We start from the raw sequence: 25527 nt of genomic DNA, 5'->3' as shown, positions 1-25527 counted from the left end.
TTAAAAAATATAAAATCGTGTTATTTTTTAATAATAAATAATTTTGTGAAATGTTCCAGTAATGAATTAGGAGTAAGTATTAGAAAACTATTGCAAGTGAAAGATCTAATGGTATATTTCTAAATACAGTGGAACCCCGATAAGTCGGCCCCCGATAACCCGGAAGTCCGGCTTACCCGGACCGATTTTCATCAGTTAAACATTTTGATTTTCTATACATATTTTGTATTTTGGCAATGACACCCGTTCTGGGCGTCGAAATGTTAATAAAATTATTTTTTCAATTTAATTGTGGCTTATTTCCCATCAAAATAGTTAATTATCAGATAAACATTTCAACAATAAAAATGTATGTATGTAATATAATATTTGAGAGATAACGTGTATTTGTGTAATTTGAACTATACGATAGTAAAAATGACTCATGGCACAAGCCGGCAGAAACAACAGGCACCTGTCTGTAGTATTCCTTTATTTTTTATTTCAAACTGTGTTAGCATTCTTTAAGAAAGACTAATTAAATTTTTTTTTTAATCAATGGTCTTAATTTTCACTGTTCTTAATACATACTTAATAACAAAACATCGTTTCGATTATTGTGACTGTATGAATACAGTATTGTATTGTTTGCTTTCGTTTGCTTAGATTTGTGTTTGCGTGTTTTTAGTAATTTAGATGTGTAGGTACTGTGCATATTTATATATATTTCATGCTATTTCAATTCTAACGGAGTTTGTCTGTAAGTATACCGTATTTTATTAATTTTTACCATATTCTCCGGCTAACCCGGATTTTCGATAACCCGGATCGGCCGCGGTCCCGATTAATCCGAGTTATCGAGGTTCCACTGTAATGTTTTATTAATGAAAGAAATAAATAAAAAATTTTAAATGAATGTTTATTCTCAAGTACATAAAAAAGAATGTGTGTGTACTTTGTACGCACGTAAGAAGTTATACTTCTATTATAATATAATTTCAACGAAATAAATATACCTACTTACAGTTACAATACAAAAAATTAACAATAATTACCAAAAATTAACCAAAACTTAACAATGCCTAATATTAAAAAAAAGAAAAAAATATGAATCGTCCGGGATTTGAACCCGCAATCTCACGATTTTTTGATCTCTGGTCCAATGCTCTACCAACAAGGCCATCAAGCCGCATGCTACTTACCTTTCAGATATACATAATTATACATCACGGTGACAAGTGAAATATAAAAATAGATGTTTTATTATTTTACGCCCAAGGAAGACAAATCCAAAGACACAAAATTATAATAAAAAACCTTTTAAACCACCTTTTTCAAATTGCGCAAGTTGTATTATTAACATTAATGTTAATAAATGAAATATAAATATTTTGGCGTTTCACAATTTGACAATTCACTTTTAACTGCAGTGCCTTAAAAATTTTAAAGCACTAGTGCCTTAAAGCAGCGTTTTTAACGCTCCTATGGAGTCCTAAAAATTGCATTTTTAACACGTTTGTAGAAAAATATATTTAAAAACACTAATATATTCTTTCCACACCTTTTCTGGACTGATACATACATAAATTAAAACATTTTGAAGTATAACTTCAAAAATATAATATGAAAACTTTTTAAAAAGGCAGTAAAGCTATTAACTAACCTTTGTTGTTTCTCTTCCCACAAAGTTTAAAACGCAACAACCATACATAACCAAACCGTCAACCGTCCAAACCACAGCTGCGCTACCGCTGCCATATTGGATGATTTTTGACATGTCATTTGAACATCCAATCTGAACAAAGTTATAATGCGCATGCGCCGGGATCGTAGGTTTTAACATATAAAAATTCACCCTCATATCGCGCGTAAAGAAGTATAACTTCAAAAACTTTAGATGGAAAATTAAATGAAAAATTAACTTAAAAATGAAGGGAAAACAGAAATCTTTTACAATAAAAATTAATTTTCTCACAATGTTATCCATGCTCAGCGCGACTGTCTGTGGCTGGTAACCCAGAGTAATAATAGCTAAGTTCACCTATAGCAGCTCAATAGCTGCTCAATATAGCAGATCAATAGCTGTGAACACACCGCTAATCCCATAAATATACTTCTTATTTCACAATATTATTTTTTGTATTCACTGTATTTAAAAAATCCCAAAGTGGCATAAATTTCACTTTACTTTTCCATTTGATAAATGTTTATCCACACAATTTTCAATTAACTTTGTACAGTTTATATTTCGTTGATTGGGAAGGATAGTATGATATTTCAAAAACATTAAGTTTACAGAAAAGTCAAGTAAAGATTGAGATCGGTTACGAGATCGGATTACTTAAGCAATACAATATTAAAAATATCCTTTTCATCAGAATAATTAAAACTTACAGTATTAAATGACAATATGGGTTTTACATCCAATCCATATACCACCCCCAACTCATATTTTTCATCCCCATTTTGAGTTATAATACTTTTCTTTATAAAAATTTTGTACTATTTCACAATTATAAGGTTATTAGGGACAATAAAACGGAACAGTTTAAATGTTTCATTAGAGTTTAAACAACAATGAATGAAAAAAATCGCAGTTCTAGTACAATACCAATATATAAAAAAAAAATTGGGCTCCCATTAAAAAAAATGAAAGTTTCTACAAGTTAGCGTAAAACTCCCTATAGTATTGTGGCATAACCGCTACATTTTTTTTCTTTTCAAAAATAGAGAGCAGGCCATCTTTCTTTTTTTCACTTATTCCCACTCTCTTCTTGTAAGTTTGTTTTAGAGTAACGTCACGTGCTGATGGAAGTCGTCGTTTGCTTTGAAATCGTTTATGGTTTTAAAAATTTCTGTTCTTTGTACGACATTTTATATAGCAGGTGACTAAGATTTTCTTGGGTAACTTTTAAAACGCATATTCCTGAGAGAGGGACTGACCCACCTTTTTCCGTCTTAAAAGAATCCTTCATGCCCATATTACTTGATAGTTGTTTTAGTTCAAAAAAATTCTCATGACCCATTTCATGTACGTTGAATGGATGTCCATTCTTCTTTGCTTGTCTAACCAATGTTACATACAGGGTGTCCCGGAAAATAGTGCGTTCCTTTAAGGTATGCAGAGAATACATGATTTGGAACAAAAAAGTCCTATACCATTTTTTTCTAAAGTTAACCGTTTCCAAAAAAAAGTTAACATTGTTTTCCATATACCTGTATTTTAATGTTTGGAAATTTTAATAAACTGGCAACATCGTACGCACTACGGAATAATAACAGATAATAAGAACTCGTTTGTGATTGTGATTTATAGTATTTAAAATAATCCAACCTAATAGTAGGTAATACTTATGTATTTACTATTTGTTTACTAAAATTATTTTCTTTTGAAATGTATTGAAATACCTATTGCATAATTTTAAACGAATTACACATCTTTTAACATAAAAACACATCTTTTAACTGAACTAGTATTATGTATTTAGTAAGGTTTAAATGGGTTGAATGCTGAGTATTGCTGAGTGCTTTAACTGAATTACATAGTTTTAATAGTTTACAGTGAAACTTAAATACACCAGATAATGTCTCAGTAATTTGTTTACTTGTGAACTGAAATAACTAAGTTGTACTTACTTGAAAATAATTATTATACCAAATAGATATTTCAAGTAACCTTTCACAAACACCATTCATAGGTAATAACATAATAGGTAATACACTCACTATTCGAAAACATTTTCGGCATTGACACTAAACAGGATTCTTTAAAACTATCTGTTTACTATCTATCTTCTATCTATTTACCTGGGACTGTCTATGCTTAAATTTACGTACCGCACATAGTTGTCAGATTTAAATTTTCATACCAAAATGTATTTTAATTTTGTGGTCAAACGGTTGCATTTAGAAAAAAATGTTATAAGAGTTTTTTGTTCTACATGGTGCCTTCTACCTATACCTTTAAGGAACGCACTATTTTCCGGGACACCCTGTATTTATCTGGTACCTAAACGTTCTATAACACTATATGTTCTATAAATTGAACGTCCTAATAACAGAATGAACGTGGTCTCCCTCGTTCTAAGTATGACCACTAATTAAAAATTTATGGGTGATGAACCTAATATATTCCAGAATAGAAAAGGCATAGACGTATAAAGCAAATACGAAGCGGTTCTTATTTTGTCCGAAACAGTTGTCAGTATAAAATACAACATCTACCATTTCAGTATTTTTGGCGTTCACAGACTGCAAATAATTCCAAACGCACGAACCCATTTCATTTGCACTTCTGTGAGCAAGACCTTCGTGCCACATAAAACACATTGCTTCCTTACTTTTAAGCTGGTACAATGTTAAATTATACACACTTAGTTTTGATACATAATAAAAAGAAGACGAGCCCCCTTGTGGACATGGCAATGCTGCCTGCATATCCTTCTCTTTTCTTGCCAGTTCTTTGTCTTCAATATGGTTATTGTACTGTTCCTGAAGTTCTTCTTTTTCTACCTCGGAGGCATTAGTAAAACCCTGGCAAAAATCACACTAATCTTTTTTTGGAATAAAAAAAAAGATAAATTAAACTCTCTTTTGAATATATTGGAGTACATCAAGTAATTTACGATAGGTTTCCCGAGCTCTTTACAACGCTGCTCATAATCTCTGTGCAGGTCGGCAATAGTTTTTCCTCCTTCAATGTATTCTTTCTTTGATTGAGATCGGCAGTAGTGGCTCTCCATTCGAGGAATATATCGAATATGACTACGCACTTCTTTCAACTCCTCAGGAACACTGCTATGTTTTTCATGTCTACCTCGATTATCTGCCTGTATTATTCCATTTACTTCATTATTTTGTTTGCGTAAAATGGTCTTAATTACTTGAGAGTTAATGCAAAGAGTTGCCATAAAGAAGGATTTGCAAACACGAATTTTTTCTCCTGCGTATGTGAAAAACAATGCGTTATTAAGTATCTAGAAAGAAAAAAATGTTTTAAGGAATAGAATGATAAAACGAAATAATTTCTTGGATTTGAGTTAAATTATGTTGAAGACAATGTTAACTAAAAATATCACGTTATACTTAGCGCAAAATTATATTCAAAACTATGTTAACTCAAAATGAAATAAAGATAAAATGCCCACAGGTGTATTTATTTATCATATTATTTGTAATCATCATACTGACGAAAATTATAATAAAAATAAGTGCTTACCTGTTAAAGAAGAGTATGATATTTTGAAATATAATTCTCTTGCTCCAAAAATATTCACTAATAAGATACAAGCAGTGTTAATATTTTGACTTATAATAGTATAGATTAAAATAAAAATGACCTAAGCTTAGCACGAACTGTAGACAACTGAGTTACCCGACCCGAGTGCCCGAGTCTTCTCCACACCGGTTGTGTGGAAGTGGGAGATGCCATACTTGGTCACAGAGCTCTCTAGTGCTTGTCGTTTAAACTGCACTTACAATACTTTTCTTCATAATAGATCCATTCATTCTGAGTAGTTTGCTGATATAAACTAAAAATGAACCATTTTTGACTTATCATACTATCCTTCCCAATCAACGATTTAGACTGATCCATATAAATCATATTATCTGAATTAAAAAATTTAGCTGATTTTATATAAATCCTATTTATTTTTGTTTCCAGAGCAGTTCTTCTACCAAAAAATCAAAGGATCAACATAATTCACAAGACACTGGAAGTTATGGTGTTGAAAAAATTGTACAAAAAAGAAACAGGACGAAACATGAAAAATATTCCCATATTCGTAAGTATTCTCGATTTTAATAAATGTTTGAGAATAATAATTGACTGAGGTATAAAGGACTTTCCTAAAAACTTCCTAGTTCATCACGTACTTTTTGTTACAACTGAGGGTTACGAATAATTTCATAAGAACACTATTATTTTTGGCAATTCTTTTAAATAGCTACATATAAATTTTAAAATTCAATTAAAAAAGAATATTAATGACATTCAATTTACAAAGTATTCGGATGTCTTTCCACCAGCACTATAAAAACCTTATTTTCAAATAGAAAATATATTTTTCTAAGGCCGTGCTAAAAGAGCCACTTTCAAGCACGCATTTCCTTTCCGAAAGTTGCCCTTTCCCGCACGGTGTGCGTGAAAGTAAATTTTCCCCCACGGCGTGCGCGAAAGTAAAATACCTTGTAATATGGCATTATTAGTACATTATATACCGCGGGACTGAAGTAGTACATTTAATCCTGAAGGTAAAGTTTATGGCCCGACCGCAGGGAGGGCCATAATTTACCTGAAGGATTAAATGTACTTCAGTCGCAAGGTATATACGATACTTTTCGTACTTCCGGTATGATTTTATTAATTATTTCAATAATTTCAATCAGTTTTTTCTCTCTTCAACTCATTTAATAAACTGTCTTTAAAATAAGTTACCATAGTAACATTGCGTTGTGACAGTTATAATTTAGAAACATTGTCATTACTAGTGTCATTGTAAAGAAACATTGGTTCAATATGAAAAGGACCTATCTGTTACTCGTCAGTTACCTGCTGCATTAACCCAGGAAAGACTGGTCAATATGACGAACTGTCACAATATTAATTTGAATATTAACGTTAATTACCATTCTAATTAATTATATTTTTCAATAAAATATCCCTTAAATTCGTTTGTTTGTGATTTAATCGTTCCGGGAGTTTCGTCAATATTTAATCCCGGAGGGATTAAATGTGACACTTTAGTACCTGTCACAAGGGAGTGAAGTTGTCACTTTAGGCCCGGAAGTACGAAATAGTACATTATATACCGCGGGACTGAAGTAGTACATTTAATCCTGAAGGTAAAGTTTATGGCCCGACCGCAGGGAGGGCCATAATTTACCTGAAGGATTAAATGTACTTCAGTCGCAAGGTATATACGATACTTTTCGTACTTCCGGTATGATTTTATTAATTATTTCAATAATTTCAATCAGTTTTTTCTCTCTTCAACTCATTTAATAAACTGTCTTTAAAATAAGTTACCATAGTAACATTGCGTTGTGACAGTTATAATTTAGAAACATTGTCATTACTAGTGTCATTGTAAAGAAACATTGTTATTGATAATTATTGGTATCATGAGTGAAGAAGGTGTATCTGATATTGATAAAAGAGCAGCCGAATTAGGTGAAGAATTGTTACCACCGAAATCTAGAAAACTATACGAGCAGCAGTACGATGCTTTTAAAAAGTGGTGCCGCTTAAAAAATGTGAGACAACCTACTGAAAATGCGCTGTTAGTCTACTTCGATGATAAATCAAAAGCGGTTTGTGCCTCAACTCTCTGGGCACATTACTCAATGCTGAAATCGGTTATTAACATTAGAGAAGATATTGATATAAGTAAATTTCCAAAATTATTAGCTTTTTTGAAGAGAAGAAATGAGGGATTTAAGCCAAAGAAGTCAAGAATTCTCACGTCTGAGCAGGTAGATCAGTTCTTACGGGAGGCTCCGGATGATATAGTACATTATATACCGCGGGACTGAAGTAGTACATTTAATCCTGAAGGTAAAGTTTATGGCCCGACCGCAGGGAGGGCCATAATTTACCTGAAGGATTAAATGTACTTCAGTCGCAAGGTATATACGATACTTTTCGTACTTCCGGTATGATTTTATTAATTATTTCAATAATTTCAATCAGTTTTTTCTCTCTTCAACTCATTTAATAAACTGTCTTTAAAATAAGTTACCATAGTAACATTGCGTTGTGACAGTTATAATTTAGAAACATTGTCATTACTGTCATTACTAGTGTCATTGTAAAGAAACATTGGTTCAATATGAAAAGGACCTATCTGTTACTCGTCAGTTACCTGCTGCATTAACCCAGGAAAGACTGGTCAATATGACGAACTGTCACAATATTAATTTGAATATTAACGTTAATTACCATTCTAATTAATTATATTTTTCAATAAAATATCCCTTAAATTCGTTTGTTTGTGATTTAATCGTTCCGGGAGTTTCGTCAATATTTAATCCCGGAGGGATTAAATGTGACACTTTAGTACCTGTCACAAGGGAGTGAAGTTGTCACTTTAGGCCCGGAAGTACGAAAAATATTTAATGCTTAAGGTAAACTCGTCAGTTACCTGCTGCATTAACCCAGGAAAGACTGGTCAATATGACGAACTGTCACAATATTAATTTGAATATTAACGTTAATTACCATTCTAATTAATTATATTTTTCAATAAAATATCCCTTAAATTCGTTTGTTTGTGATTTAATCGTTCCGGGAGTTTCGTCAATATTTAATCCCGGAGGGATTAAATGTGACACTTTAGTACCTGTCACAAGGGAGTGAAGTTGTCACTTTAGGCCCGGAAGTACGAAAAATATATTATAATACATGCAATAAACTAATGTTTAGATATTATTTACTAATTTATTTCAAATTTATCTTATTGTGTTCAAGTTTTAAGAGGCTACAGTAGCGATCAACAGGTAGCAACAAACGCGTTCCAAGATTGCGGCTCTAATTTTGAATATTTTGTCGAGATATTTGGCACACATATTCGTAATATAATAGAGAATGGCGGTACAGAGCCCAATTTCATAAATATGTTAGTACGTGGAAATTACTCTATAACTAAATAAAATATTGAAAAAAGGAGCCTGTACCGCCATTAAGAAGAAAAAAAAATAAACTTTTTCAAATAAACTTTTTTATCCCATGCCTAGATTTTGTGTAATCTTGGAACTACTAAAATTTTTTATTTCTAACAAGAAATCGAACATATTATAACTAAATAACTAATTAGGCAACATAGAGAAATGATCACTGTCATTTTGAAAAACCTGCGTCAGATTTTCTCTAATCTGTTCTGTCATCTTTATCGATATCTGCTCAGTGAAGTAGTGTGTTAATTTAAGAATTCGTTATTGTTGTTTCATAGGAAAGTAGTGTTTATTGATAGTTAATTTATTATATATTTGTTGTTGTATAAGTTGTTGGCCTCTTTGAAAGGATATATTGTTGTTAATTGTGAGTTTTAGTTATATGCAGGTAGGTAAGTATATTTTACGTAAAAATATTTCTTATGCGAGTATATAAAGTTTTAGGAGGGTTTTTTATTCTAAAAATATTATCAATAGTTTAACAAAATGCTGAAATTTGCTGAAAAATATACGTATATTCGTGATAAACTATTAAATAAAGTTTACCGCTATCGAAAATATTTCCCTTCTTTTCAAATAGGCCTGGATCCCTAGTACCAAAAAAAGTTGAATAATAGCAAGCTGAAAATTTTTTAATAACTTCACGGTGTCTAGTCGGTCAAACTTTGATGTATGGGAACACTGGAAAATTGTAAGTTTTAACTGTGAAGCAAGTTGAAAAAAATTTGGAACGTCAGACTACGAAAACGTGCCATGTATTTTGTGGGACACAACTTCCAATTGATTTTTTAACATTTTATTAAGGGCATAGGCGCAAAATTTCGCATGTCAAAATGTTCAATGTGTTTTAAATGTATTCATTTTTTCGAATTCAGAGAAAACTACTAAAAAATTTTGAAAAATTTAAACGGAGAATTAAAAACTACATTCTTACTGAGGGCCAAAAGTCCCTAAAAACTTCTATAATGTTTATTTTAATAAGTTACAGGTGATAAGTGACAATAAAATATAAAATTTAGTGTGATTTTTAATTGCAAATATTTCATTCAAAAAAACTTTTTATCTACTCTATGTCATATTATGTATAAGTTTTAGTTTGTGAAAACTGTAATTATAAATAGCAGTGCGTGAAGGGTTTGAAGTGTGCGTGAAGTAACAATGTATTTTAAATGGAATTTACTTTTTCGCAGACTTTCAATGGGTTTTTTGGCACACTTTCATATAATCAAATATCCTTAAATTTTGCGTTTTCATGGTGATGACAATATGAGCAATGACTTACAACAAAATTTTTGACAGTTTTGTGGTTTGAAAGTAGTTAGGATTTTTAAATGTCAAAGTTCTAAAAATTGTAGAATAGAAATGAATTCCAGTGACGAAGGGTTACAGTTTTTTTATTTGTTTATCGTAGATAAAATATTGTACGAAACTGTGCGTGAAGTACTTTTTGCGAACTTACGCGATGTATAGCACTCGCTCCGTTGTCGCTCGTGCTCTGAACATCGCGTGCGTTCGCAAAAAGCATACTTCACGAACTGTTTCATAAATAACTATTATGAAATAACTATTATGAAACAGTTCGTGAAGTATGCTTTTTTGCGAACGCACGCGATGTTTAGAGCACGAGCGACAACGGAGCGAGTGCTATACACCGCGTAAGTTTGCAAAAAGTACTTCAAGCACAGTTTCATACAATATTTTATCTATGATGAACAAATAAAAAACTGTAACTCTTCGTCACTGGAATTTATTTCTATTCTACAATTTTTAGAACTTTGACATTTAAAAATTCTAACTTCTTACAAACCACAAAACTGTCAAAACTTTTGTCGTAATTGATTGCTCATTATGTCATCACCATGACAACGCGAAAGTTAAGGATATTTGATTACAGTCGGAAAAACGAAAGAATACCCATGAACGAACATATAAAACACGCTGCATTTTCCTGCCACTGTGTCACACAAAAAATTGGCCAGCACAAGTACATGTAATAATTATTGTTACATGTACTTGCACTGGACAATTTTCTTTGTGATACGGTGACAGGAAAATACAGGGTGTTTTATATGTTCGTTCATGGGTATTCTTTCATTTTTCCGACTGTATATGAAAGTGTGTTAAAAACAGTGCAAAAAGTAAGTCCCATTTAAAATACATTGCTACTTCACGCACACTTTAAATCCTTCACGCACTGCTATCTATAATGACAGTTTTCACAAACTAAAAACGTATACATAATATGACATAGAGTAGATAAATAACTATTATATATTCTAACGGACTTTTGGCTCTCGGTAATAACGTGAGCTTTCATTCTGCGTCAAAATTTTTCAAAAATATTTATTAGTCTTCCCAGGATTCGATAAAATGAATATATTTAAAATACATTGAAAATTTTGACAGGCGACGTTTTGCGCCTTCCTACTTAAACTCTCATGCAAAAATCAGACTGCTATTTATCATCAATATAACTCCTGTCATTTGACATGTTCTACGTGTCGGACTTACTAAAATACCCAACATATTTGTCAGACAAATATTTTATCATATATTGTATTAAGTTTGTTATTGAATAAACTTAAAAACAACCTGCCAGTTTTCACAATCATAAACTTGTCAGGATGATACGTTCCACAATTAAAATCATGTTATACAAATAAAACTTCCACTGTTCCAGTGTTCCCATACATCAAATTTTGTCCGACTAGACACCGTTAAGCTGTTAACAAATTTTTAGCTTGCTATTAATCAACTTTTTTTGGTACGCGGGATCCGGGCCTATTACAGCTATCGAATATATCGCACATCTAGTTCAATTGTGCCACAACTGCAAAAAATTCGAATTTTGGGTTAAGGCTGTAAAATATTGCCTATATAATGGCCCATCTAATGCAATACAGCCTGAACTAAAATATTGTTTTGGACAAGTATAAAGTAAGTTTCTTCGGTATTTCACTGTAGGGTTTTTGGAGGTTTTGAAAATGCAATATGGCCATAACTGGGAGATGTGGCGATAATATACACTGCCACAATACAACCGATGTAATTCAATTCAATACGTTCAATACGGCCACAACCGCAAAAATCAAGAGAGATGTGGCGATAATATACACTGCCACAATACAACCGATATAATTCAATACGGCCACAACTGCAAAAATCAATTGATTTTTCATTATATTGCCGCCGTATCTCCTAGGTATCGTTTTATAAATGACTTTCTTCACAATGCAATATCGCCATAACTATCAAAATAATAATAACGTTTTATTTTTAATAAATTGTAATAAGATCCAGCCAATAAGTGTATAATTTGCTACCTAAATTGTAATTTTGAAGCCAGTCATTCTCAAAATAAATTATTTAAAGGGCAAAACGCGTTTACTACAGAACGTTTCGCTCATTTCTCGAGAATATTGTGTTTGGCACTCGTGGCACTATTGAACTAGGTGTGCGATATTTCCTCCTTTCAAAACATAGTTCCTGTCTAATAAGATCTGACTTATCTATTCTAAATTCTCTCTACTCTATTTGCATGCAAAGTTTGTTATTGAGTTCTTGAACAGCTTTTAAACGGCAAAATTTAACCATAAAAAAGAACTACCTTTCATATATAGCTATCAATATCTCACATACTTTTCAGATCCAACAATAATATTAGTCCTCAGTACATCGTCCTTTTATGGAAATCATTAAAAAATCATTAAAAATGGTTTTAACTGCTTCGTTTGAGCGAGTCTACCACTTTCTGAAAATTTTCAGAGTGCATGTTGGACGCGTTTTCGCAAGCACAACACCTAAACCTGTAGCTCTATCGCGGTTGTTTTTTTTATAACAGAACTATAATTTTTTATTTTAATCAAAAGACTTTACGTTAAAATAAAATTAATTATTTTTGTCGGACACATAAACGGAAAGGATCGTAGAGTCCGACACCCGCAAAATGTCACTTTAGCGCGGTACAGTTTTGTTATTACAAAATTCTTAATTTTAAATTCAAAGTACTTAAAAATTAATTAAACAAGTAATTGGACTTCGTAAGTCGTAGGTTTCATCCAAAGTAATCGAAAGTAGAACTGGAAGTCGATATTTGAACGTTTCGTGTAACTTTGCGTCGATGGATATACGCTTTTACTAATTTTGAGACATATTTACTAAACTTTGGGTCATCATTGTTTAAAAAGAAATGATTTCAAAAGCGGAACTAAAGATTCAAACTCAACTTTTCAATACGCTTCGATTCATGCGTTATATGTACTATTTCTACGACTAAAATGGCACTTCTCGTTAGACCTTTTTAACCAGAAATGATATTAAAACCAAAATTTTACATTTTATCTCATCTTGCTAGCGCACGTCGAATGATATATCGCTTATACTATTTCGGCGATTTATAACAGTACTTACAGTTGCAACTCTAAAACCGGAAGTCCGACGTCAAATTTCTTATCTTTAATACCATCCTTGGGTTATAAGCTTACATTCGTCACCTCATTTGTGATTCAATCTGTATTAATAACGGAGGAGTTGTATTCACGGATGGACAGACAAACGGACAGACAGTCAAGAAACCAGAAGTATATATTTGTTCTCGTCATGCGAGGTCGCGTCGAGTAATATATCACTTGTACTATTCCGGTGACTTTAAAACAGTACTTCTGGTTGCTTTTCTAAAACCGGAAGTCCTGCGTCAAATTTCTCATATTTAGTACCATTCTTGGATTATAAGCCTTCATTCGACACCTCATTTGTTATTCTACCTAGTATAGTGACGGAGGAGGTATATTCGCGGTCGGACGGACAGACGGACAGACAGTCTACGTCAAATTTCTCATCTTTAGTACCATTGTTGGATTATAAGCTTTAATTTGACACCTTATTTGTCATTCTACCTGGTATAATACCGGAGGAGTTATATTCGCGATCGGACGGACAGACAGTCTAGGTCAAAGTTTTCACGTTCAGTACCATCCTTGGACTATAAGGTTTCATTTGACACCTCATTTGTCATTCTACCTGGTATGATGACGGAGGAGTTATATTCGCGGTCGGACGGACAGACGGACAGACAGCCTAGGTCAAATTTATCACCTTTAGTACCATTCTTGGATTATAAGCTTTCATTTGACACCTCATTTGTCAGTCTACCTGGTATAATGACGGAGGAGTAATATTCGCGCTCGGACGGACAGACGGATAGACTGCATAGGTCAAATTTATCACCTTTATTACCATCCTTGGATTATAAGTTTTCATTTTACACCTCATTTTTCATTCTACCTGGTATAATGACGGAGCAGTTATATTGGCGGTCGGACGGACAGACAGTCTAGGTCAAATTTCTTATCTTTAGTACCATATTGGATTATAAGCTTTCATTTGACACCTTATTTGTCATTCTACCTGGTATAATGACGGAGGAGATATATTCGCGGTCGAACGGACAGACGGACAGACAGTCTAGGTCAAATTTATCACCTTTAGTAACATCCTTGGATTATAAGCTTTCATTTGACCCCTCATTTGTCATTCTACCTGGTAAATGACGGAGGAGTTATATTCGCGATCGGACGGACAGACAGTCTAGGTCAAATTTTTCACGTTCGGTACCATCCTTGGATTATAAGGTTTCATTTGACACCTCATTTGTCATTCTACCTGGTATAATGACGGAGGAGTTATATTCGCGGTCGGACGGACAGACGGACAGACATCCTAGGTCAAATTTATCACCTTTAGTACCATCCTTGGATTATAAGCTTTCATTTGACAACTCATTTGTCATTATACCTGGTATAATGACGGAGGAGTTATATTCGCGGTCGGACGGACAGACAGACAGACAGCATAGGTCAAATTTCTCACCTTTAGTTCTATCCCGATATAAAAAAACGTATATATAAAAAAACAACATCCGAAAAACTGTAGCGATTATAGAATGATAAGCCTTATGAGCCACACTTTGAAGATCTTTCTACGTATCATCCACAGTAGAATCAGAGATAAGTGTGAAGAAAGACCAGGATGAAACACAATTTGGCTTCAGAAATGGACTGGGAACCCGGGACGCACTCGTTGCACTAAATGTATTATTGCAGAAATGCCGAGATTAAGGGAAATATGTCTTTGCTGCATTTATTGACTATGACAAGGCCTATGATCGAGTACAACATCACAAATTAATTAAAACATTAAAGGAAAAAGGAGTTGATAGTCAAGATGTACGAATCATAGAAAAATTATACTGGCGTCAAACATAAATTGAAAATCAACAGAAATATGCAAAATACAAAGAGATGTCAGACAGGGTTGTATACTGTCCCAACTGTTATTCAATTTATATTCAGATAGAATATTTAAGGAAGCGCTGCATAATTTGGAATGGGGTGTAAAAGTTAATGGAATTCTGATAAAGACAATCAGATATGCAGATGATACAGTTATTTTAAGTGATGATATGAATGGATTACAACACCTTTTAAATGCCACTGACACAGTGGGACGAGAGTTTGGCCTAAACATAAACTGTTCAAAAACAAAATACATGTTATTTAGCCGTTTGGCCCATCAAGATTCACGGTTATATGTTGATGGTCATATAATTCAAAGAGTACCCAGTTTTAAATATCTTGGTTGCCATATTACTGAACAACTAGATCCAGATAAAGAGATAAAATGTAGAATCGAGACAGCCCGCACGACATTTTTAAAAATGAGGTCATTATTCTGTAATGACTTCAACTTCGAAAGCGCATGATTAAATGTTACATTTGGTCAGCCCTCTTGCATGGTGTCGAAGCATGGACATTAAAAATATCCACCATTAATCGTTTGGAGGCCTTTGACATGTGGCTGCACAGACGTACACTGAAAATACCATAGACGGATATGCTGACAAATGTGGCAGTCCTTAAGAGAGCAAATGCTGCCCGCGAGCTACTTGATAACATCAAATATAGAAAGATGGCCTAATTTGGACACGTAGTAACGGGAGACCGGTATAATATTCTCCAACTTATTATGATGGGTAAAATCGAAGGACGCAGAAGAATTGGTAGAAAGCAGGCCTCTTGGTTGAAAAATATCAGGGAGTGGATAGGAATAAAGAATGCAGAACAACTATTTAGAATTGCTCGAGACAGAGAAAGTTTCGCCATGTTAATCGCCAACGTCAAGGGGACTTGATAGGGCACGTTAAGAAGAAGAAGTACTATCCCTGGATTATAAGCTTTCGTTTGACACCTCATTTGTCATTCTAGCTAGTATACTGACGGAGGAGTTGTGTTCACAGACGGACAGACAGACAGACAGATGGACGGGCAGACGGACGTGGATAATTCAAATTTTCACATTTTTTCAAAATGGGTGAAAACAAAAAGATTGTCGATCTCTTGTCCAACAAATTTACTGCCTCCTTTCTTTGGTTCGACAACGCAAATATGTTAATTATGGCAGGATATGTTTCCCGATTACAAAATTTCGGACACGAATCACAAGTGATAGACTGGAGGGTAATTTATCCAAATACAGGACTGTCGGGTAAGAATTGGTTTTGGTAAACACCAATAACATAATATATAACGTTGGTATGTTTTGTTCAAGACGTTCTCCGTCTGTTATTTCCAAAACATCATCATCTTTTGCTTCTGTTGCTTGTGTGTTAAGAAATTTTTGTAACATATACATATATTCGCCACTCTTTCTTTTCTACTAATGCCAAATTTAATTTTTCATTTTCCTTGTTAAGGCCATCGGTATATAATCCACAAATATTTTACGGCTATCCCTGCTTTTCTGTCTTTACACGGCAAATTACGTGTAGTAAAATTCACACTGGTATGGATATATAAACATTACTGGAATGTCATTCTACTTGACAATGTCATCATTAACTTTAAAGAAATGGCGTTTGAATGTTCTTGGAAAACTGTTATTAATTTGTATAATTGCAAATTATTAATTTAGTTAATACATGTGATAATTTTTTCACTAACTATGTATTCAGTGATTGTAATAATTTATATGTACAACAAATCTAATACTCAATCGAGAAAAGAGGAAAAGTGTTAAAGGGATTTTTTAATAATATATTGTTACTATGGAACGCTTACAGTTTTGAACACCTTTAACAACAAAATACTTGGATCACAGAATATATCCTGATGTATTATCTGCTTGGATCTTCCACAAAAATAATAAACAATAAATAACTTTTTATTAAGTTCACGTCTTAAATCAATTATTAATCAAATACACTCTCAATATTATTTAATCAGCAACTCAAAATATTCCCGATGCCATGTCAAACAGTTAAAGTTGTCACTGTCTTGTCATCACATTCTATTTGATTCAGTGCATTGTATGACAAAGATAGCGAATGTTCGATTTGGAAAATACCACCACGGACATGGTGTCTATTTTTTTAGAATCCTGAAAAAAACGAATAAATATTTAAAAAAAAATAAACGCAGAATCAAAGAATAAATTATTGTTGAGGACCGAAAGTCCCTTAGAATAAATAAAAAGTTTCTTTTGAATAAGATATTTGAAATTAAAAATCACACTACATTTTCTCTTAGTTTTTTACCCCTGTAACTTATTAAAATAAACATTATAGAAGTTTTTAGGGACTTTCGGCCCTCGGTAAGAACGTAATCTTTCATTCCGCGCTTAAATTTTTCAAAAATACTTATTAGTTTTCTCAGGATTCGAAAAAAATGAATCCCCATTTAAATTCCATTGCAGCCGAAAATACGTACCCATCCCCTTAATATATTTGAGGCGCTCAGAGCAACAGTGGCCTTGAGCATTTTTAGATTAATATATCAATAAAAGCAGCAAGATTAAATCTTCCAATTTAACAAGGGTCTACACAACCTAAATCTATATTTGTCTAAATGGCGCTACATAATTTATAGTGCCATCCCATAGGCATAATGGAAATCCGAATTCAAAGATTGCATTTATCCCAAAACTTCGTTTTTGGGGTTAGGCCACTGTTGCTCTGAGCGCCTCAATACAGTTTTCCGTTGTTTTTTGTGTCTTTGTCTAGTGCATCCATGGTTTATTCAATCCATCTCATCTTTTGTGTTTTATTAGTTGTATGGTATCTCTTCCGATTTTTTTATATATTCTGTAATCATCTGTGACTCCCGTTCTTAACCATTTAAATTTGCTGATTCTTTTTTCTTTAATATTTCTTTTCATTTATTGTCGAACCAGTCACTCCTTTTCTATACATATTTTGTACCCAGTATTTGCTGTTTTTATATACATATTTGTATATTTTCCCAGTATTTTCAATGTATTCATTTTCTATATTTTCTAATATACTCCAGGGAAATAAGGCAAAAATATACCATGTTCGGGACACTTGAGCAGCCAGGTTGCAAATGGGTTTTTTGGGTACTGTATACCTAATACATTATAAATACAAAAATACCCGTCACAGTTCGGACGAGAAACTTAGTTATTAACAAATAATTGTCAAAAATGGCAGTTTTTTTGTTTAAATCGCTACGGGTAAAAATAGGGTAATTAAATATCTTATTTATACTGTTTTTCTTTGAGTCGATGAGCCAAGGTTTAAAATTGCAGTTTTTGAATTTCGGTTCGATTATTTGTTGGTTCAGAAATTGCAAAATAAAACTAAAATTTTGAAAATAAAAAAATTGCTTTAACTTTTGTGAAAATGACCTTAAGACTTTCATATTGCACAAAAAGTTGAGACAAACAGTCCGTATGATTCACAAAATTTTTTAAGACGATTCGTTAATTAGTTTAAATTTTATTCAATTTGTTTATCCCAATGAGCTTTTTTTCGCAATACTGTTGTTCAGAAAATAGTAACGTAATAGCAATTCTGTGAAAACCACATGAAAGAAGAAAAGTCATAATTTCAAAGTATTTTAAAAAAATCATTAAAAAGTCATTTTTATCTTTGCGAAAACATTTTACTAAAGTAGGGTCATTTTTAGTTCATAAACAATTTGAATAACTTTGTTAATATTGACTTCAAATTAAAACTACTTTGGGATTTGAAAAGCTGGTATTTTTATACGAATTTTCAAAAAAACACTTTTTGCCTAGATTAATTAGTCAAAGTTAGCCACTTTTTTTATTTAATTGACAGCTACTTTGTTTATAACAATTAAGCAACCCAGCTAGGCCATTTCGAAGTTGAAGGTATATAGTTTATGTGTAAAAGTTTGAGTAAACTTTAAACTTCAATAGAGTTGTTATTAAAGCTTTAAAAATGACGTTCTAACGAAATCGATTTGTGGTCGGTGGAAATGAATTATTAAAATCCTTGCACTCAAAAAATGAAACTGTTCCTTCAAACATATGCTGCGATTAATATCTCCAGAGCTTGTTGATGGATTTTGATCATAATTTTTTTAAATTGTATGTACTCGTAGTCTTGTAGAGTAAGTTATGTACGTAAATCCCCACCTAACATTTTAAAATGTTAGGGGGAGTTCCCCTTATCACTCAGTGATATGAAAAACAGATTACGACCGATTCTAAGACCTACCGAATATACATATATCTTTTCATAAAAATCGGTCAAGCGGTCTCGGAGTATGACAACTAACACTGTGACAGGAGAATTTTATAGATGTAAATATATAGATGGGTATTAACAAATAGGGGTTGGTGATGGAAAAGTCTAAATTAAGGGTTGTATGTATTTTTTAATCCTACATCATATAAAATTAAGATAGACAATTTTGTCCAAAAAAATTAAAAAAAAATGTCAGGGGGGCAACCCCCTTATAACTTATGGGTATGAAAAATAGATTAAAACCTAATCCCAGTCTCATAGGATATACTTGTAAAATTTCATAAAAATAGGCCAAGCCGTTTCGGAGTAGTATGGTAACTAACACTGTTACAGGAGAATTTTATGTATGTACATTGAAGTAACTGTGAATTAAATAATAAAAGTGGCTAACTTTGACCGTAATTAACATAGGCAAAAAGTTTTTTTTGAAAATTTGTGTAAAAATATCAGCTTTTGAGATTCCAAGATAAATTTACTCTACAGTCAATATTAACAAAGCTATTCCAATTGTTTTCAAGCCAAAAATGACTCTACTTTAGTAAAATGTTTTCATAGTGACAAAAATTACTTTTTAATGATTTTCTTCAATAATTTGAAAACAAGACTATTGTTCTTTCACGTGGTTTTCATACAATTTCTATATAAATATTACTTTCTGAACAATAACATTACAAAAAATTATCGTCTTTGGGATAAACAAATTGAATAAAATTTAAACTAATTGACGAATCGTCTTAAAAATTTTTGTGCAGCATATGGACTCAATGACACTATGACTCAACTTTTTGTAAAATATAAAAGTCGTAAAATCACTTTCGAAAAAGTTATAGCAAATTTTGTATTTTCGAAATTTTAGTTTTATTTTGCAATTTTAGAAGCAAAAAATGATCGGACCAAAATTTAAACACTGCCGTTTTAAACATTGGCTCATCTACTAAAACAAAAATACTATAAATAAGATATTTAATTATCCTATTTTTACCTGTAGCGATTTAAACGAAAAAACTGCCATTTTTGACCCTTATTTGTTAATAACTAAAATTCTCGTCCGAACTGTGACGGGCATTTTTGTATGTATAATGTATTAGGTATATAGTACCCAAAAAACCCACTTGCAACCTGGCTGCTCAAGTGTCCCGAGAAAAACCTTATTTCCCTGTAGTAATAATTGTTTTTCCATTTATTTTTGATAAAGTGGTTTCTTTGTTTTTAACTCGTCTATTTTCCATCTTTTCCTTTTGTTTTGTTTTTTCTTCATATCTATCTTTCTTAGTTTAAGCTTTTAATTACAAGGAAATGATCAGATCCCACATCCGCGCCCCGATAGAACCTTACATCTTGGATCATTCTTATTCGCTTTTTATTTATTATGACAAGGTCAATTGGGTTTCATGCATTTCTTCCTGGAAAAAGCCATGCTATTTTCTGCTCAAGCTTGTGCCGAAATTTAGTGCCTGCTACAAACATATTCAATATTATGTTGCTAGATTTTCCATTTTTCTCACAGAGACTTTCTACATAGAGCTTCATACAAATCATCCTTCTCTTGATCATCGGCTTGTTCTGTGGGTGCATACATGTTTATCACAAATATTAGCAGCTTTATATAGAGTGTCCCAAAAGTAGTGGAACGGTCGAATATTTCGCGAACTAAACATCGGATCTAAAAACTGAAAAATACGTGTTCAATAATTTTCAGTTTTTCTTGCAAATTTGGATTCGTTACGTAAAAGTAGACAACTTTTATTCAAGACGTTTTTTGGAACTGTGGATAGATGGCGCCATAATTGGGAAAAACGATTTATCTTGATACCATAGGTAAATTATAGAAACGGTCTAATATCTCACGAAATTCACTTCCAAATGAGAAACCAAAAAACAGATTTTTAATCTTTTTTGAAAACTTATCGAATAACATCAAACATGACCCTCCACCCACCCCCTGGATGTGGGGTGGGGATAACTTTAAAATCTTAAATAGCAACCCCCACTTTTTATTGCAGATTCGGATTCGTCATAAAAAATTAAGCAACATTTATTCGAAACAATTTTTAAAATTTCTGATAGATGGCGCTAATAAATCGAATTTTTTCAATTAAGGCGCCATCTATTAACAATTCTAAAAAATGTTTCGAATAAATGTTACTTAATTTTTTATGACGGATCCGAATCTGTAATAAAAAGTGGGGGTTGCTATTTAAGATTTTAAAGTTACCCCCCATCCCACATTCAGGGGGTGGGTTGGAGGGTCATATTTAGTGTTATTCGATAGGTTTTCGAAAAAGATTAAAAAACTGTTTTTTAGTTTCTCATTTGGAAGTGTATTTCGTGAGATATTAGACCGTTTCTATAATTTACCTATGGTATCAGGATAAATCGTTTTTCCCAATTATAGCGCCATCTATCCACAGTTCGAAAAAATGTCTTGAATAAAAGTTGCTTACTTTTATGTAACAAATTAAAATCTGCAAGAAAAACTGGGGGTTTCCATTTGAGATTTTAAAGTTACCCCCCACCCCACCTCCAGGGGGCGTAGTGGGGGTTAGTGTTTGGTGTCATTGAATAGATTTTTGAAAATGATTGAACAAGTATTTTTCAGTTTTTCGATCCGATGTTTAGTTCGCGAAATATTCGACCGTTCCACTACTTTTGGGACACCCTGTATATTCTTCCACTTATCTTTTGAAATTCTAATACACATATTATACTGTATATTTATTATACAGGGTGTCCCAAAAGTAGTGGAACGGTCGAATATTTCGCGAACTAAACATCGGATCGAAAAACTGAAAAATACGTGTTCAATAATTTTCAAAAATCTATCCAATGACACCAAACACCAACCCCCACTACACCCCCTGGAGGTGGGGTAGAGGGTAACTTTAAAATCTCAAATGGAAACCCCTAGTTTTTCTTGCAGATTTGGATTTGTTACGTAAAAGTAAGCAACTTTTATTCAATACATTTTTTCGAACTGTGGATAGATGACGCTATAATTGAGAAAAACGATTTATCCTGATACCATAGGTAAATTATAGAAACGGTCTAATATCTCGAGAAATACACTTCCAAATGAGAAACCAAAAAAAAAGTTTGTAATACTTTTCGAAAACCTATCGAATAACACTAAACATGACCCTCCAACCCACCCCCTGGAGGTGGGGTGGGGGTAACTTTAAAATCTTATAGCAACCCCCACTTTTTATTACAGATTCGGATTCGTCATGAAAAATTAAGTAATATTTATTTGAAGCATTTTTTAGAATTGTTGATAGATGGCGCTTTAATTGGAAAAATACGATTTATTAGCGCCATCTATCAGCAATTTTAAAAAATGTTTCGAATACATGTTGTTTAATTTTTTATGACGAATTTGAATCTGCAATAAAAAGTGGGGGTTGCTATTTAAGACTTTAAATTTACCCCTCACCACGTCTCCAGGGGTGGGTTGGAGGGTCATTTTTGGTGTTTATCGATAGGTTTTCGAAAAATATTAAAAACCTGTTTTTTTGGTTTCTCATTTAGAAGTGTATTTCTCGAGATATTAGACCGTTTCTTTAATTTACCTATGGTATCAGGATAAATTGTTTTTCCCAATTATAGCGCCATCTATCCACAGTTCGAAAAAATGTCTTGAATAAAAGTTGCTTACTCTTACGTAACGAATCCAAATCTGCAAAACAAACTAGGGGTTTCCATTTGAGATTTTAAAGTTACCCCCGACCCCACCTCCAGGAGGTGTAGTGGGGGTTGGTGTTTGATGTCATTGGATAGATTTTTGAAAATGATTGAACACGTATTTTTCAGTTTTTCGATCCGATGTTTAGTTCGCGAAATATTCGACCGTTCCCCTACTATTGGGACACCCTATATAATATTTTCGTTTATTACAGATGTCAAAAAGTCAACGAGGCACACCGCAAGTTACAGCCAACATAGTATTAATAGGATGCTTCTAGTAATATCTTCAGTTTTTATAGGACTAAATTTCCCTAGGTAAGTTAATATGTGTAAAAACGTTAAATACTAAATAAAATGCTTTCATCTCATAAATTTCTTTGTATAATTATTGTATCACCACACTTCTTTTGTCTCAAAATAATTGTCTGTTCCAAGTTTTTCTTACACAGTTAAGGTACGATTCCGATATCGACGGCAGGCAGCAGACGGCAACTGCAAACGGCGGTTACAGTGGTTACCATGACATATTACGTATTTACTTTGCACTTATAACTTGAATGAGACTAATTTCGACACCTGCAATTGCTGTCCGGCAGAACGTCAGTTGCTAATAACTATACAAATTAATATAGTCGAGGAAATGAAACTGAAAAAATGGCAAATCCTCGCAATTTTTTCGTCCAGCATCGATTTGTACAAAATTTGGGATTAGGCTCATTTCACCCTCTAGTTCATGTTCTATATTGAGCCATTATACGCTTTTGGTTTTTTAAGGGTGAAAACTACCCCTAATTTTAAAAAAATATAAAATAACATTTTAAACTTTAATATTGTCAACATTTGGTTCTTATTTGTTACATATTGGTTGTTTTATGCTTTAAGATATAATATAATATTTCAACACTTACAACCACCCTTGTTGGAGCTATATATAAAAAATTGACTTATCCTAAAATAATAACTTCGGCTTGCATTGATTTACATAAAAATTTGAGATTAGGATCATCTCACTCTGTACTTCATATTCTATATCATGCTCAAGGGCGTTGATTATTTTTAGGGGTGTAAACTACCCCTTATTGTCAAAAATTATATTATACAAACATTGTAAACTTTAATATTATATGGGTAAATTTTGATTTTGATTGGTTTAATAATGATTCTTTTATGCTAAAGGATATAATATCATATTTCAACCCTTAAAAACAACTCTTATTAACATTGCAAATTTTATAAGTAGATAATTTAATAGATCTATACAGAAAGAATAGTAGAATTAAAGAATTACAAAACCATTTATTTACACAAAAATACAAATTTACAAATATGTACCGGGGTCCCAATAAGAATGGCTCTCGGCCATATCTCAGGAACCGTCTATAGTACAGCTTTGAGAAAAAAAAAATAGCAACAGTTGCCTGGAGAAAAGCCTGGAAATTATTTTTATAATTGTGGGTCCACCGTTAGAGGGCGTCATTGAATATCAAAAATTAAAAAATCTAAATTTTTCAAAGTTTTCCTAATGAAGGGGCACTGGAAATTCGATCATCGTATGCTTCATAAAATTCTGCGCATGTTTAATTTCACAAGTTTAAGTCTACCTTTGCAAATAAAAGGTGGGGGTGAGTGGGAAACTTGTTATGAAAAAATGGCTGTAAGTCCGGTTCTGCTGAATCAAATTTTGCAATCTTGATCTTGTTGAAAACAGATATTTTTCATCAATGTAAGAGTTATAATTTCGATCCAGCCTAATAAGTAATACGCCAGCTAAAAGGCGTTATTTAATTTTTTTCAGAAATCTAGTTTTCTTTGGAAAATATTAAATACAAGTATGCATTTTTAATCTTGTATTATAAAATTATATTAAATTGGCAATAGAATAGCGAAAACCGTATGTCGATACCTTTTTTTTATCTCGAGATATCTTCAGAAACGTGTAAATTTTAAATATAACTGTTACTGTCACCGGTAAACTAAGTTAATGAAAAGTAGTATGCTATGAAAAAACAAAGAAACATTTTCCAGATGTCAACGTATATAAATATAATTATTTAAACAACAATAAGACAAACAACTCTATAAAATATAACAAAGAAATAGAAACAACTATTTAGTGACGACCTAAATGTCCAAATTGTTGCCCATCATTTTCGATGCAATCATTTACTACACTACTACTACACTACTCGAGAAAACATGATCTAGAGAATAAGAAACGCCACTCAAAGCATTTCGAGGGCAGAAATTGAGACTGCTGTTCAATCTATTCTTGAAAGAGTAAATGCTTGCATCGAAAATGATAGGCAACAATTTGAACATTTAGGTTGTCACTAAATAGTTGATTTTATTTCTTTGTTATATTTTATAGTGTTGTTTGTCTTACTGTTGTTTTAATTATTAGGGGTTTTTAACGCTTCTCATTTGTTTCGAGCCTCTGTCATGTATTGTATAATCCGTGTATAATAATAATAATAATATAAGACATATGACGGAGGCTCGAAACAAATGAGAAGCGTTGAAAAACCCTTTTATAAACGTTGACATCTGGAAAATGTTTGTTTGTTTTTTCCATAGCACACTACTTTTCCTTATCTTCGTTTACCGGTGACAGTAGCAGTTATGTTTTT

At 32.5% G+C, this 25527-nt stretch overlaps 2 protein-coding genes across 3 annotated transcripts in view; one reads left to right on the top strand and one right to left on the bottom strand.

Moving 5' to 3' along the window:
* LOC114334288 (dynein axonemal heavy chain 1-like) overlaps positions 1–25527 on the bottom strand; it is a 947682-nt gene that overhangs the window by 378633 nt on the left and 543522 nt on the right. The gene's annotated exons all lie outside the window — the stretch shown is intronic.
* The window catches only part of LOC126891898 (neuropeptides capa receptor-like), a 314556-nt gene that overhangs the window by 231200 nt on the left and 57829 nt on the right, over positions 1–25527 (top strand). For both annotated transcript variants that reach the window (XM_050661240.1, XM_050661239.1), the window contains exons 2-3: positions 5645–5765; positions 23113–23215. In XM_050661240.1, the coding sequence (XP_050517197.1) occupies positions 5645–5765; positions 23113–23215 (224 nt within the window). The remainder of the gene's footprint in view (positions 1–5644; positions 5766–23112; positions 23216–25527) is intronic.

This window comes from Diabrotica virgifera, chromosome 9 (assembly GCF_917563875.1).
Source record: "Diabrotica virgifera virgifera chromosome 9, PGI_DIABVI_V3a".
NCBI classification, from domain to species: domain Eukaryota; kingdom Metazoa; phylum Arthropoda; class Insecta; order Coleoptera; family Chrysomelidae; genus Diabrotica; species Diabrotica virgifera.
The sequence above is the reverse complement of the archived record's forward strand: the minus strand, read 5'-3'. Positions and strand labels throughout refer to the sequence as shown.